Source organism: Podarcis pityusensis (assembly GCF_964106645.2).
Source record: "Podarcis pityusensis genome assembly, chromosome: 5".
Lineage (NCBI taxonomy): Eukaryota > Metazoa > Chordata > Lepidosauria > Squamata > Lacertidae > Podarcis > Podarcis pityusensis.
Genome location: NC_138032.1, coordinates 34,728,452 through 34,745,435, shown reverse-complemented (window position 1 = coordinate 34,745,435; position 16,984 = coordinate 34,728,452). Strand labels below are relative to the sequence as shown.

The window sequence follows — 16,984 nt, the reverse complement described above, 5'->3', positions numbered from 1 at the left end:
CTGTCCTCCTGGGCCCCGGCATTTGCCTGACCGTGATGGATGTAAACGCTGGACCAGTTCACAACTTATTTAAATAATGCACATTTTCAATCTTTCATCGGGGACATCAGCTAGAGCCATTTCTATGTAATGAAATCCTATTTTAACCTTGGCTAAAATTGGGGAGGGTGGCAGCAGAAAGTAAACAAGACTTTAAAAAGCAAGCATTGCTACTTTAAGATGCAGTTTTGGGTACCACCAACTACAAACAGGGAAAATTTCAAGCAAGAGCAAACTATATCACCAGCCATGCCCACAGCAGGTGTTGATGCTACCAGGAAAGTGGGAACACCTGCATGTTAATTTGGGGGCCTGGATGAGCTCCTGCAGTGTTCTGTAACCTGGCAGATGAAGCTGATGTATGTGACTTCAGGATTCCCAGGGTAAAATACACCTGCATTTTCCAGGAGCACTTTCAGTTGTGGACGGTGTAGGCCACTGCCACACATGGATGTGGCCTCAAGAGTTGCTTTCACTGCTGCAATTGAAATAGCAGCTTCTCCACCTCCATGTTTCAGACCACATGCATGTAGGATTACCTGGGTCTCTGGACATCTCACTTGCCCTACACACGGCTTCCTTGTTATTAACCATTATGTGCTCCTTTGCACTAGATACAGATATCAAAGTACTTTTGCTTGAAAAACAAGCTGATTGTAGATTGAATATGTTGTTGCAGTTAGTATGCAGAAATATATGCTTTTAAAATACTTTTGTCTCGATTCTGGATTAGCAACGAGCTGAAATGGGGAGCATTTTCCACGAGCACGTTCAGCAACAGCTAAAAAATGGCCCTCCTTTCTTCAGGAATGTGGAAAGGGTCAAAAGTGTGTGTGCTCATCCTGTACGCAGCATTGATCTCACTCTCAGCTGGCTGTTCTTCCCCTGACTGGCATTTTCACGCAGCCAGATCTGATTGGCTATCATCTTATATTGGCTGAGATCATTCTAGGAAGGAGAGGAAGCCCCCAATTAAAAGACACTGTTTGCGGAGAAGGGAAGCTGGGTGAAAACAGTCATGAAGGTACATTTAGTAGTGTAAACGTTTAGAGCAGCCTTTCTCAACCTGTGGGTCCCCAGATGTTGTTGAACTACAACTCCCATCACCCCTAGCTAGCAAGGCCAGAGCTCAGGGATGATGGGAGTTGTAGTCCAATGACATCTGGAGACCCACAGGTTGAGAACTGCTGGTTTAGAGGAACTCGAGAATTAAAACGGGTCAATATTTAAGATCTGAAATGCTGCTTCTGCATGACCTACTTAGGATGCATTCAAAGGGTTAGAGTAACCAAGATACCCACCCTCTGTTTTCCTTAAAGATGAGCCGTCCTTTCTTAAGGAAGTATGCAAAGCTCATCCTTGACTGACTCTCTCTTTCTCCCTTCATGGTCAGCTTTTTCAAACATAATCTAAAGATGAGGCAAGGAGCTTTGATGGAAGGAATCTGATCAATTATTCCTCTGATGCCTGCTCTTCTGACCTTTTTTTTCTCCTTTAGAGACTGTGCTATAAAAGCCAGGGAGCTTGTCTGACCTTTCTTTGCACTTACATCATAGTCATTCCCCCCTAAAAAGAATACATGATTTATTACATGCATATAAATGGCATCTCACTGCTTCACAGCTTCCAGTATCTTCGTACAATGCAATTACAGTTAGCATAATTCTTCAAGAATAGCTGAATGGACAAAGCATGATGACCAATTTTATTTGAAACAGTCACAAAAGCGATAGGGCTGAATATAGCTAAATATTTGGCTCTCCTGACATGGTCCACAAAAATCATCTGGCTAACAAAGGAGGACCATATTTCCAAAAGCTGAACCACTGGGCATGACAGTGAGCAATACAGAGGCTTGTATATAGCTCTGTTTGATAGGTTGTGCCCACTGCCTGATTGGATGGTAAGGACCCCAGTTTGGTAAGGACCTATTACATCCCTGCTATGTCTGGCTTTTGCCCAGACAATGGTTCTGTGCTTTGTTGTCAACCTGTTTGAAGTCCTGGACTGTATCAGCTTTTTGCAACCTGGTGCCTTGCAGATGTTTTGAACTTCAGCTCCCACCCAGTGGCCATGCTGGGTGGGGCTGATAGGAGTTGGAGTCAAAATCATTTGAATAGCCACAGGTTCCCAATCCCTGGGCAATATAGAATGACCTTCATGACCTTCAGCTTTATTTCTGCACCTTATGTAGGGATTTTGTTCTTGGCCCCAGCACGCATTGGCGGGGTGTGTATAAGCACCCTGCCCCATTTATTTTGCCCCAGCCCCATTATGCACTCCAAAAGGATCTGCGTATTGGCGATCGCACATCAATTGGACGCATCTAAAATGCTCACCGCCTCTGTGTGTGTGTGTGTGTGTGTGTGTGTGGAGAGAGAGAGAGAGAGACTTCTAATGGAAAACAATAGCACTCTTTTTCCAATTTGGCTCATGTTGTTACTATGACTCAATATATGATTCTGATTTATTAAGATTAATTTTCCCTAATGAAAACAAAACAAAACATATATAACGGCCCATCTGGGTAAATAATTCTTGAAAGTGCTTGGAAGAGAAATGGCACCTGCATATCCAGAGACACAGCACATGAATCATAACCAGGCCTTTTAGGGTTATATATGTGCCAGCACAAAAAAATAAGAGACGTACAATTTACATAGTGATTCAGAACTTTTGTTTCAGAATGTTACATTCATGTTTAATTATTTTACATGATCTATGTCTTTGGCAAAAACCCTCCTGCTGTTTTTAACGCTGAAGCACATTAGTAATCCTTAGTTTAATTATATCTGAAGTTGCTATATTTTCCTACAAACCAAACGGAACATCTGTAATTCTCAGGTACATAAAATTCCACTGACTGCTCTAGAAGGTGTAGACATTAAATACATTTTAGACCAGCTGTTAAATTTAGAGTCTAAAGAGCTTTTAGATAATGCTTCCATGGAAAAGAAACATGCATGTGTGTCTATAGGTTTGTTTCCCTGTTGATGACAAATCTGTCTGGTATTGCAAAATATTATTAGATGTACATCTTTATCCAGAATTTCCCAAGTGGCTAGGTGACCCTTTGTGGGATGTTGCAGTTTGGCAGGGAGCAAGCCAAGAAATAATAAATGAACTGAGAGTGGCAGCTTTACCCCACCTGATGGTTGGACCAAGCCTGTCATAGCCCTTCCATTTACCCAACATGTCCCTGGGGAGAGACACACTCCAATGGGGCAGAAACAAAGGGAGGCACACCAGTTTTGTTTGAAAAGGAAAAAGCAAGTGCAAACACTGCTCCGCCCTCCCTTCTGTCTTGTTCCTGTGTACCCAACAGGTCTTGGGGCATTCTGGAGTCTCTGCCCTAGATTCTCTCCTCCATGGGGATCTACCAGTAGGGTTGCTCAGCCTCGCTCCAATTCAGGTACATTTTGGTCCCAGTGAGCCAGTTGATGGATGGCTGCTCCTTATCTTCATCCATGGGAATAAAAATCTCAGCTACATAACAGCTCTGATTTCTTTATCGTTTTTATGATGCACAATATATATGTGCAGATTCAGAGAGATGTGATTCATTTTGTAATAACGCTTCTAAATACACGTCATATACTTGCATACAAATCAAATGACTTCATTGCTGTACTGGCAATAATCCCCCTGGTTACAATTAGTGCTAAAATGTTCATGGGGAACCTTCCTAGAAGGCAGACACACAAATTATTTCCCATTTCATAGTAATTAACATAGAGATTGAAGACGAGATGACTTTAAACTACATAGCTTCAATTCTCTAAGAAATAGTGGAGGCTTATAGTAAAAGGACAATATGATAAATTATAGGTGTGGGACCATATTGTAGAAGGGACAGGATAAAGGCTTCAGGGTCTGTGATCTCCAGGGGTAGATGGACCAGAAAAGCAAAGTGTAGCTACTCATGATTTATTGAAGTTTCTATATAAATACAGGATCAGACCTCTAACTCCACCTGCTCTTTCCTGGCAGCACAACCACTTCCCAGTTGGTGCATCCCTACAGCCCTTTCCCCCAAGGCTTCAGAGCTTGAGGAGTGAAAGATCCAGGTCTTATGATACCCTGGGGCCACTCCCAATGGCCAGGTCCTCCCAAATCCTAGTCCAATAGAGTTAGGAAAACCAGATAGGTACTTCTTAGGAGTCCCTCTGCCTCCCAACAGATAGGGGGAGAAGGTCCCATAGAAGTGCCAAGAGGTGTTCTCTGCTCCTTTATCTCCAGGAAGCCACTTTCCACACCTCTCATGTTTATGCTTCTGAACCCTTCATTAGGCCTTGGGCTGGTGGTAGCAGCTGCTCACTGCCTTGCTTCTTCCTGTACTGACTGAGCAGCAGCAGTCTTGGCTCCTGGATAGGTGAACTGGGGCCGCCTTGAAAGGAAAGTCACAGCAAAAGCTGTTCTACTCAAGACAGTGCCCGGCAAATCCTCACAACAGTCAGATTATCCAGATAAACACATCTAGTTGTACAGAATAAAGCTTTAGTTTTAGCTTCTTGCTACCAACTGATGATGTGTATACAACTAGTTTTGTTTTTGATATACTTTCTCACTGTCTGTAAGGAGCAGTATTTTGAACTGAAGTCCAACAGGACAACTTCCTATGGCAGGGAGGGAGGACCTGGGACCTTTGGTGTGTTCTTAGACTCCAGCTCTTATCATCCCTGACTGCTGGTCTTGCCATCTAAGGCTGATGGGAGGGGGACTCCAACAACATCTGGACACTCACAGGTTCCTATCCCTGCCTTTGGACTTATCTTCACATTAGGGATGAAATGATCAGTCTATTTCTGCTGTGTTGATTTCACACGTTCATTTGTAACACATGTCACTCTATCCTACTTCCACACTAATCTGCCTTTAAAAAAATCTGCATGAAAATTCATATTCAAATAGGCATTTTAATGCATTTTCTCACAAATAGGATCTATAAATTAATTTTCTTCCAAAAAAAAGTACAGTGAAGTAAACATTTCTCAATATATTGTGAAACAATGCATTTTCGCCTTTTTTTTTTTAAGTTGAGAACAGCACTGTAATATGTAGAAAACTGCAAAATCTGAATAATATTGACATTTTGGCCCACACATTAGTTTGAGAGGGAGGGATCAGGTGACTTCACATTGGAATTTGCCATGTTCAAATTCCTCAAGCATCCTTCCTCCACATGCAAGTTCTCCCATATTTTAAATCTTAGTAAAATGAACCCCAGGCTGCCTAGCTAGGGAGTGCAATGGTGGTCTAGGACATAGCTGTCAACTTTTCCTTTTTCTCGTGAGAAATCCTATTCGGAATAAGGGAATTTCCCTTAAAAAAAGGGAACGTTGACAGCTATGGTCTAGGAACACATGACTATCTTAGAAGGCACGACTGAAAGTGAGAGTGGCTGTGTTATTTATTCTAAATTAAAATAAACTGGCTCAGAATATACACACACAGCTTGGCGTGATTTCTCCAGGATAGTTTATACATCATTCTTAAGGAACCAAAATACAATAAAACGAGATGCAGGGAAACCCAAATATAAGCTTGGTCTCTGAAGATTTTTTAAATGAGTCACTTCAGTTTGAAGCAGCACATGATCATAACAAGAAGCAAAGTGATCTCAGGACTGATGGCACTGAAGCCTGCAGGGCATGTTAGCAGAGAGACTGCCTACAGATCTAATTAAAATGCACCCAGGAATAAAGTAAGAGGAGGAATCTTTTCTGCCTAATTGGTAAGAGAGGAACTTACTCTGCTAAACTGCTGATGTAATTGGAAATGCCACATACTGGTTTAGCTGGACACAGTGATCAATCAGATATTATTCTTTGCAGTGGCCGTGGAAATGGCTGTGTCACTTGTGGGGGTTAACGAAAGCACAATCCTGAATGCAAACTTCTTCAAGTCATGAAACAAAGGCAACTGCTTTGCGCGTGGCAAAGCACACTTCTGACAGGGACTGGCATAAACATGACTTATTTACTTTGCACTGCTTTCATATAGCCTTGTTTTAGTAGTCTGTAATTGCCCGTGCCCTGCAGAAGTAATTGTTCCTCAAGGGCTCCTCCACTGCTCTTGGAGAACTGATAGTTGAAGGTGATGAGGTGATTTAGAAATGAAAACCTCTGGTCAAATTAAAAACTTAAATATAGGGTCCCCAACTATGCCATCTTACTGTAAATAAAAAAAACAGGTTCAATTTCATGGGCTGTTCTAGAGAAAGAGAGCAGGAGGTATGGGTGATTCCTGAATTCAGTGCCTAGAGGTAACAATGGGCTGGATGAAGGCCAATAAAATGCAGCTTAATCTAGACAAGACAGAAGTGCTTCAACTTTAGGAGAGCAGCCAATCTATTTTGAATAGGGTTTCCTTGAAGAAAGGGTCAGAGCCTAGGAGCACTCCAGGGTCCAAATAGCAGCTAAGGAGCCCCCTACTTGAATACATAGTAATTCTATCAGCCAATAAATAGCATTGCAACTTTGCTTTCATAATACGAATGTTGATAACAACAAAAAATGTATAGTGCTTTCACGTGTTCCAAGTGCTTCACATGGATTTTCTAATTATAGCCCTGTAAAGTTAAGGGACGTGGGTGGCACTGTGGGTTAAACCACACAGCCTTGGGCTTGCCAATCAGAAGGTCGGCGGTTTGAATCCCTGCAACAGGGTGAGCTCCCGTTGCTCAGTCCCTGCTCCTGCCAACCTAGCAGTTCGAAAGCACGTCAAAGTGCAAGTAGGTAAATAGGTACTGCTCCGGCAGGAAGGTAAACGGTGTTTCCGTGCGCTGCTCTGGTTTGCCAGAAGCAGCTTAGTCATGCTGGCCATGTGACCTGGAAGCTGTACGCCGGCTCCCTCGGCCAATAAAGCGAGATGAGCGCCGCAACCCCAGAGTCAGCCACGACTGGACCTAATGGTCAGGGGTCCCTTTACCTTTACCTTTAAAGTTAAGTCAGTATTATCTCTCATTTTGCAGATGGGGGTGGGGACTGAGGCAGAGAGACAGAGAAAGCAGCTCACTTTAATCCAGCTAGCGAGTTCATGGCAGAAGTGAGATTTGAACCACAGACTTCAGGGTTTGTACTTGAATAGTTTAGCCTGCTATGCTACACCAATGCCACATTCCACCATTAACCACAAGAGAGGGGAATATATTGTTCTTCCAAAACTGTTGAACTATCTTCAAAAACTGGGGGTATATGCCAGTATATGTCAAGTGTTTAATGGGGCTTCCTTCCCAGGTAAATGTGTATAAGGGTTGCAGCCATAATCATCTTCTGAGTGTGAGCTTTTTATTCATAAATTAATCCAACCTTAGATAAACACCCTAAGAAAACGGCAACACATGTTTGATGTTATGCTGAAAGCATTAAAGAGAAATTTAACAACTTCTTTGATGCTTTGATCTCTGAAGAAATCTCACTAAAATTATGATCAAAGTAATTTATATTACTTAACAACAAATCATCTTAAGGCAATAATAAGCATTCTGTTTAATCCACGCAGTCAATTACCCACTACAAATCTCCATCTGTTGGGGGGCAGGACTTCACTTAAGGATCATTTTCTCTTAAAGGTCAACAGAAAGTCACAGAAAGAATCTCTCCTGCAAGGGGGTAACAAGTATTGGCGGCCATGATATATTGCACAGGATGTCATGTCATTTGTGGAATTTTTGTTTTGTGAAGAGAAGGTGTAGTTCTTAGTATACTAGTGCTGAAGAGACGAAATACAAAGAGTTACACAAGAGTCACTCAATGGCTTGGACCCAATGGGATGTCTGACGTTTTCCCACTTGTACGACAGGTCCCTATGTCATACTACAAGCAATCTTGGAAACTCCACTCACTTTTTTTTTAAAAAAAGGTTTACTGTGCGGCATGAGGTGGTTGTTGGTGCTTTGCCCACACTCCCCTGGCCATACAAAATTAATCATGTTGTTCTTTGTCATCACGAAGAACTCCTAGATGACCCTGTCTTACATCTCACAACTGGAAGAAAAAGTAGCTAATTTGAGCCATGGTTTTGCATGATATACACTATTCCTTTCCACACTAATCAGCGCAATCAATATTACAGCCAGTAGCAGTTGTCAAAAGTTATACCTATTCTCTAATGGTGAATGATTAGGGAGGAGATGCTACTCTGTCATTACAAACTCTGCAGATGCCATTATCCACGTTTCCTCAAATTGGACAAGAAAATATGCTTACATTAAATGAAAATCGATTGCTGTTAAATGTGGTAGGTAGCTCTGGCTAATTTGGATTGACACCATCTATGCAACTTGCAAAGCAGTGGATTGAAGGAAGAGTATTATGTAGCCATAATATATTCAGCACTGACTAGCTGAAGTTCTGTGTAGACAGCCATGCATAACCCACAGAGCTCAAGTGAATCACTTAAGCAGGCGCCCATTCATCATGTTTTTGGCATACCTACTGGCAGACCATCTTTTTCTTCCGGATTGGGAAAATTAAGAATCACTTTCAGCAAAACTTTACTGGCTACTTGTAGTGCCACAGGTTCCAATGTGGCCTCACTGTAGTTCATGCAAGGTATTTCAGGTGTTGTTTTTTTTAGGGCAATGAGCCTTTATAAACTTAGTGCAATTTTATAGAAACCTACTCAGAGTGATAAATGCAAAACTACTGGAATTATGGGTCATAAGCAACTGTGGGAATTTGTCATGGCTGGATGCAGCCTTGCCTGGTCAGCTGACATACACCAGGACATATTTAATTCTTTGCAGAATCCTGGTTCGTCAATATGTACAAGCTTCATATAATTACTACAAATTTGTGTTTCAATTCCATATTTCCTTTTAGGTTGAATGTGAAACTTGAGTACTTACCTGATTAAACTGTTGCAGTTTAGCAATTAAGTTGCTGACGTGTGGGTCCATTCCTCTGACTTTCAATTCTGGGTTATTAATTTGTGCCTTCATCCCATTGGCAACCACTCTGCTTGTATAACTGCAATAGAAAAGGAAAGGAAGGGTTAACATTCAGGTAAATGTCCTTTACTTTTTAGATTCAGTAAACGCTTTGGAAGAGTCTACCAAGCTAAATACATATAACTCCAGGAGAGTCATGACTAATATCCTGATTTTGTGTGTATGTGAAATACAGACTTAAGAAGGTGCAGCACAGTTTCTGTAATCAGGTATGCAGCACCCTGAACCTGCATTTATCTAAAGAACCCTCCCCTGCAAAACAAAACACAAAAACACCAACAACCCAGAGTATACAGTAGGATAATGCTTTTATTACAACTAATAAGAGCAAGCAAGCTTTTTAGTCCTTCAGAATCCTGCCAGACTGAAGATTTCTGAAGAACATGAAAATTTGCCCACCATTTTGCTACCTTTTGATTGATCCTAATAATCAATAATAATTTTTATTTGGATTTTTTAATATAGAACTGAATACTGGAATACTCAGTATAGGCAAAAGGAGGTATTTCTTCACCTAGTGCATTGTTAAACTTGCACTGCAACTTGGATGGCTTTGAACGTAGGCTAAAGAAGTTCATTGAGACTAAAGCTATCAATGGCTACTGATCATGATGGCTGTGTACAACCTCCAGTAATGTCAAAAGCAAAGCAGAAAATTGCATGATTATTTACATATTATTGACCAAAAAACCAGCAATAGTAATTACTGCTCATATGCACTTGTGTGAGTTTCATTCTTGACATGAAAACTGTGGCGATTTCGACTCCTATTTCCATTTATCACATCCCTAGTTAGAAGACAATTTGCAGACTCATATATATATATAGAGAGAGAGAGAGAGAGAGAAAATTCAAATCATCCGTAAACCCTCAGCTCAGAAATTCTCTCATTGATGCACACTATAAATTGCTTTGATTGTTAATTATATTCTTCCATTAAATGAACTCATTTGATAAGATTCATCAGGTGGTTGTGATCCTGTTCGCCACATGCAGTGACCAACTCTTTTGCTAATTATGACCAAATACCTGAGACAGGTATTGTGTGTCCTTAACTTCTGTGACACCAGGGAGAGAAAAATGGTAAGAAATAGAAAAGGAAATAATGAGCCAATTAACAAGATATTCATTTCAGCTTGTTTGGTGAACAAATGGTTGAAAGTGTGGCCTGCGCACAGTCAGCCTTGCCCGTATCCCCAGAAACATAGCAGCCATTAATTCATCACATAACAGAGCACACCAAAACTGCTTGGCATGCCGGCTCCCTTTAATTCATGGAGAATAAATAGGTTTTAATCCAGGGAGGGCTGCAAATCATAATATTTGTTGGGCACTGATCATCATAACTCATCATTTTCTAGCACACATTGGAGAGCAGGCTTCTGTGAAGTTTAACAGCGCAACCTGCTCAAAAATAAATCTGACTTGGGCTCCTAAAGAATTGCAGTCTAAATAAAATAACTGCCTGGCTCTTTGGAATTACCTTGGCTGCAATCCTGATTGTCCTGGGCACAGAACGCAGGGTGCAGAGTAATTTTATTAAAAGCCAGTATAGCTCACCCTTCTCTCACCATATACCTTGGCACCCGAACACGAGTGGCTCTCCACAAACCCCAGATGTTCATTTCAAGGAAAGTTCCTCCACCTTGCCCTTGATTTATTTATTTATCACACTTAAATCCCACCTTTCTTCCATATATCCCAAGGAGGCGCACATGGGATTCTCAAGCCTGCTTAGTTTCAACGAGGACCATAGGCCTTCGGGTCATAGACCAGGTACCACACCTCCTTCTCAAGGTCCCAACACTCAGGCTACTCTCAGTGGAAGAAGCACTAAGTCATATTAAGGTGTTAAGGAGGAGCTGCTTGCTGAATGTGAGCCACAGAGGCCTTCTTCTTGAAGCGACTGCTTGGGCCATAACTGAGCATACACTGAAAAAAGCTGAGGCTAAGTGTTCAGGTGGAGCAGAAGAAGAAGAAGAAGAGTTTGGATTTGATATCCCGCTTTATCACTACCCGAAGGAGTCTCAAAGCAGCTAACATTCTCCTTTCCCTTCCTCCCCCACAACAAACACTCTGTGAAGTGAGTGGGGCTGAGAGACTTCAAAGTGTCACTAGTCCAAGGTCACCCAGCAGCTGCATGTGGAGGAGCAGGGACACGAACCCGGTTCACCAGATTACGAATCTACTGCTCTTAACCACTACACCATGCTGGCACCAAGAGCAGCAAGAGAGGACTGCACAGATCTTTAATGCAGGGACAGGGAACTCTCTTTTTTTCCTATTTAAGGCTACATTTCCTCAGGGGTAATCTGTTGGGGGCCGGGTAGATTCAGAAACAAACATGGGTGGGGCCAGAGCCAAAGGTAGGTGGAGCTGACAGCATCACACCAGCCCATCTCCCTCTGCTGGTGCCTTCCTCCCCCTCCATCCATTCTGCCCCACTTGTCCACCACCATTAATACATGTCAGTCATGATTGCTTGCAGGGGGCATTTCCCCCTCCTTCCATTGCTCCACCCATTTCCATCCCTTGGACGCTACTTCTCTCTGCCACCCCACAGTTCACAGCAAGGCTTTCCCCTGGGATGAAGAAGAGGATTTTGGATTTGATATCCCGCTTCATCACTACCCTACGGAGTCTCAAAGTGGCTAACGATCTCCTTTCCCTTCCTCCCCCACAACAAACACTCTGTGAGGTGAGTGGGGCTGAGAGACTTCAAAGAAGTGTGACTAGCCCAAGGTCACCCAGCAGCTGCATGTGGAGGAGCGGGGAAGCGAACCCGGTTCACCAGAGTACGAGTCCACTGCTCTTAACCACTACACCACACTGTAGCAGCCACATCTCTGTCTCTCTTCAGAGGGAGGCCTGGAGAACAAGAGTGGACCTGGAGTATCCAGAGGGCAGTATGAGGAAGCCACAGGTTCCCCAAGGCTGCCTTAACGAGCCAACCTGCATCTTGTGCACAGAACCACCAGGGCTGCAGTCATGATGTGCAGCGCTCGGTTGTGACCATGCCCACACCTAAGAACATGTGACTGAAAAAGCCTTTTTTCCCTGCGTACCTCTTCCCCTCCTTTCTCGCTCTTTTGTTTCCCCTGCGTCTAACTGTAGATTGTATATGGGTATATCCTTAAAACTGCTGCAATGCAAACGAGTCCTTTTTTATCACCCCTTCCAAATGTTCTCACAATATTTAATGGGTTAAGTAATCTATCTGAGCATCATATTCATAAAACAGAATCACAGGCTTTTTCTTTTTATCTTTTTAAGCACAACTAAATAAGAGGCAATGTCCTTAAGTGCCTATTGAAGAGGATTCGCTAATTTTCCAAATCAATGAACCTGTGAGGGATTTTCAGTATTCGACGGTACAAATCTTACCCTAATTTAATTATGTAACTTTTGCTAGATCAGCACCACCTTTTGCAAAATACTTAGGTTATGCCATATTGAATGTCTTCATATAAATTACTTGTGGTTGGCTGAGCCAAAATCTGAAAGGAAGAAAGAAAAATCGAGTGCTTTTTATTTGTTTTGTAGGGGTCATTCCTAACGTTTGTTAAGGACATATCCTGAAGCTGAGGCTCCAATCCTTTGGCTACCTCATGAGAAGAGAAGACTCCCTGGAAAAGACCCTGATGTTGGGAAAGATGGAGGGCACAAGGAGAAGGGGACGACAGAGGACGAGATGGTTGGACAGTGTTTTCGAAGCTACCAGCATGAGTTTGACTAAACTGCGGGAGGCAGTGGAAGACAGGAGTGCCTGGCGTGCTCTGGTCCATGGGGTCACGAAGAGTCGGACATGACTAAACGAATAAACAACAACAAAGAGGGAGTTTATTTGTCAGACACTTGCACTTTGAGGAGATGAACTACAATTTAGCAATGTAAAAGGGAAGAGTCATTCTCAGTCAATTAATTTAGCATACTGATACAGCAATGATTAAAGTTGGTTATCAAAACTATTTCATAATATGCATTCCAGGGAGGGTTGCACTCTTTGTTTCTCTCTGACACACACACAACCCTTAAAAAAATCTGATTGCCACTGCTCCTTCCATTATCATTGTAATTATTTATGATGCCTAATATGCAGGCACAGGTTGGTGAATTTGATAAGTTGGTTCCTTCAATCATCTGTGATCATCTGTTCATAATTGTATGCAATATACAAGATTTTTAAGCATAGTTTTAGGAAAGGGTAAGCTTTGTACAGCTGAAGGGAAAGTGGAAATTTTGCAAAGAAAGGAAAGGGCAAATCCTGTGTATAGAAGTGTATGTATGAGAGACGGTGGATGCTGCATATTTTTTCTCTGGTGACATTGGTTGCTTTTCCTTATTCCAACACAGCAGCGAACATTTAAAGAACATAAAGAGCACAGACTACTGGATCAGACCAAGCAAGTCTGTAATCCTGTTTCCTACAGTGGCCAACCAGATGCCTAGAGGAAGCCCTTAAGCAACAGGACTCTTCCAATTGTGTTCCCCCACAACTGGTATAAAATGCAGTATAACATTAAGCATTGCAAAGACATTTCTGAACCACTGGATTTCGAAAGTATTACTCTGCTCAGGTTCTGAGATTTTTTTATGTCTCCTTTTAGTTATTTAGGGCACAATCCAACCACATGCCCATCTACAGGTGAAAGGGGATCCACATAGGGATCAATGGAGCCTCTTTCCCCTCCCTCAGCCTTTGCCATAGGCCTTTGGACAGACACTCACACATGCCAACAGAATCGCCATTATCAGCTACAGGAAGCCTGTACATTTCTCCCGTATATATTATATATCCCATGTATATTGACTGGGAAATGTGTACAATTTTCTCTTCATGAAAAAATGATGTGCACATTCTTCATGAGGCCTGGTGAATGCGTACAGTGGCTGGTTATTGTGCACATTAACTGTACAACTTCCATTCCTCTTCACATATACACCTCCTATCTCCAGTCCTCCAGAGGGCAGCATGCGTGAGGGGAGAGATCATGCCCACTTTAACCTTGAAGGTCCAGGAGTGCTAATGTCAAATATATATTTAATATAAATTAGAATAAAATACACAGATTTCATCTTTTTTCTTTGTATATGTATTTTTAATGATTCCATCGGCAGAGGGGATATATACAAAGTTGAACTAAGCAAGGTCAAGACACAATCCACTTCTCACATTTGGGATGGAACATGCCAATTGGAAGTGGAAGCATCAAATACCCATATGCTCCTGTGTATACAGCACAGATTAACCCTACTGGATCCCTATCAATCAAAATGGAAAACTACATTATACGAAAAGCTAAAAGGCTTGGGGTTTTCGCCACAGGCACTGATAGTCGCAGTTTATGGGAAAGCCGGAGCAACAATTCGCCAACGAATCTGGGACGTAGAATTTCAGTGTCACGTGAGTGAGATGAATAAGCACCCAGCAATCAAAGACAACGGGAGAGGTTTTATCCCAGCAATATATCTGTCAAAATTACAAATATCTAAATACAGATGATCGTTCACCTTTGCGAGATTCAATGTGCTGCCATCTGCCTTATCGCAGGGCAGATAGGTGGGTAAACTGTATGCGGAGCAAATCTGCCCCTGCGGCCTGACAGAGGTGGAAACCGTCTCTCATGTCTTGCTCATGTCATTTTTATGAGGATATACGCTCAGTCTTTATTACCCCTGTTATAAAATTCCAAGTGGGTCTGAACCTCAATGCTTAAAATCCCTCATAGAGGATAGGGATCCAAAGATCACGATAAAGGTGGCCAAATTTTGTGCGGCTGCCAAAAAACTCAGAGAACAAGCTGTGCTATTCCAAAGACTAAGGCCTCAGATGCAAACTCTAGATAATATTTTAGAGACTAAGACCTAAACCACATTTCTAATGGCTGTCATATTCATATTGTTTATTGTCATATTCGATTGTTAATTCAAACATAATTCTATTGTGTTTTATGTTCGCTTAGTACGGTATGTGAATCTGGTCTGGGACCATAATAAATTTCATTCATATACAGCAGAGCAAAATCCTAACTTTGTCTTCTCAGAAGTAAATCCTGTTGAATTCAGTGGGGCTTATTCCCAGGTAATTGGGGTTAGAGTTGTAGCCCGAGAGACTTGCGATGAGCCCCAGTTCCCTACCACATGAAATACATGTGTAAAAGAGCTTCCAGTCTTTAAGTAGGCTATTACATCAACCCTTACTCCACAAATAGCCTGACTACTTACTTCCAAGAAATGAATTTTAAGATTTGCATCACAAAAGCCTTTGATTAGTTTTATTAAGTCTCTTGATTAATTGCCTCAGTGCCATTTTTTTAAAAAGCAACAACTAAGCCTACGAACATAGCAATTTGAGGCATAGGTATATTTCAGCATGAACTCCAAGTATGTGGTTTTGTTTGAATCAGGATCATCTAGAGCAGGGGGCAGCAAACTTTTTCAGCAAGGGGCCAGTCCACTGTCCCTCAGACCTTGTGGGGGGCCAGACTATATTTTGGAAAAAAAGAAGAAGAACGAATTCCTATGCCCCACAAATAACTCAGAGATGCATTTTAAACAAAAGCACACATTCTACTCATGTAAAAACACCAGGCAGGCCCCACAAACAACTGAGATGCATTTTAAATAAAAGGACACATTCTACTCATGTAAAAACACACTGATTCCCGGACTGTCCATGAGCTGGATTTAGAAGGCGATTGGGCTGGATCTGGCCCCCGGGCCTTAGTTTGCCTACCCATGATCTAGAGAACAGCATAATTTCTTTCAAGCTGCCTGCTCTTTCAAAAGGTACTGAAAAAGACTACCCATCCTTTTCCCTACACATATGCAGATTCACCTACTTAAATCCCCTTTTTGTGTGTGGAGGCACCGCTATTGACTGGAAAGGGAGAGACTGCTCTGGAATCAGTAATTTGAAAACCGCTATCCTGCGATATGTATAATTAGGGATCTAAGATAACAGCACTGAAGTATGCATAGGAAAAGGCTGAAGTGAAGCAGTGCAGTATCAAAAAACAAGTATAAAATTGTGGCTTTATATATACATATAAAATATTGAGCAAAACTCAAAGAAGCGACACAACTAATTTTCAGAGAAATATAAGACAAAGGGGAAAGGGAAGGCAAAAAACACACACACCTTTAAAACCACATATTTGGCATCACAGCTGACAGAAATATTCCAATATTTGAGGGTACGCAATTCAAATGTGGAACTGACTTCAGAGTTTTAACAATAAAATTTAATTGCAATATTCTAAATGCTCACCCAACACATACAGCCAAACATGCTATAAAGTTTCTCGAAGCTACTGAAAAGGGTATCATTGTGTGGTGCTTAAATTCTGCTTAGCTTTATGACACATAAATGTCTGCATCTGATGAAGTGACTGTCAAAGCATTCGCTGGTTTGTTTGTTTTTTAAGACGTTAAGGTGTTCTGTTGGTTTTTTCTGCATTCGATGTTCTGTTGATTTTTCTGCAATTGACCAGCCTGGCTTCCCCTCTAGATGAAAATGTTTGAGCAATTAAGCATGAAATGCTCAGACAGAGAGATACTAGTGGGGCAGATTTTATAGCTCTTATGAGAAAATGAAGGTCCCATTACAGCAGGTTGATAGGACAAGCATAAAAGATGTTCAAGGGTTTCATTTGGTCCACATTTTAAAGCTAACTAGCTTGATTCACACTTTCTGGACTAATATGTAGTTCAGACAGTTATTGTTTAGTTTAGGGCATCTTTGAATCTGGGATACAGTTTTCGGCTTTTTTTTTTTTAAAAAAAGAAGCAAAATATGCATAAGAATGTATACACAAATGCATATTTTAGGATAAAATGCATAGAAAAAGGCACTGTTTTTACAGTAAAAGGCATACTAAAACTCCATAAATTTAAATACATTTTAAAAATAATACAGTGGTACCTCGGGTTAAGAACTTAATTCGTTCTGGAGGTCCGTTCTTAACCTGAAACTGTTCTTAACCTGAAGCA

At 41.6% G+C, this 16,984-nt stretch overlaps 1 protein-coding gene across 2 annotated transcripts in view; it reads right to left on the bottom strand.

Annotated features, from left to right (window-relative positions):
- LOC308477864 (glypican-5-like) overlaps positions 1-16,984 on the bottom strand; it is a 404,575-nt gene that overhangs the window by 157,936 nt on the left and 229,655 nt on the right. For both annotated transcript variants that reach the window (XM_081006899.1, XM_081006900.1), the window contains one exon: positions 8,891-9,011. In XM_081006899.1, the coding sequence (XP_080863025.1) occupies positions 8,891-9,011 (121 nt within the window). The remainder of the gene's footprint in view (positions 1-8,890; positions 9,012-16,984) is intronic.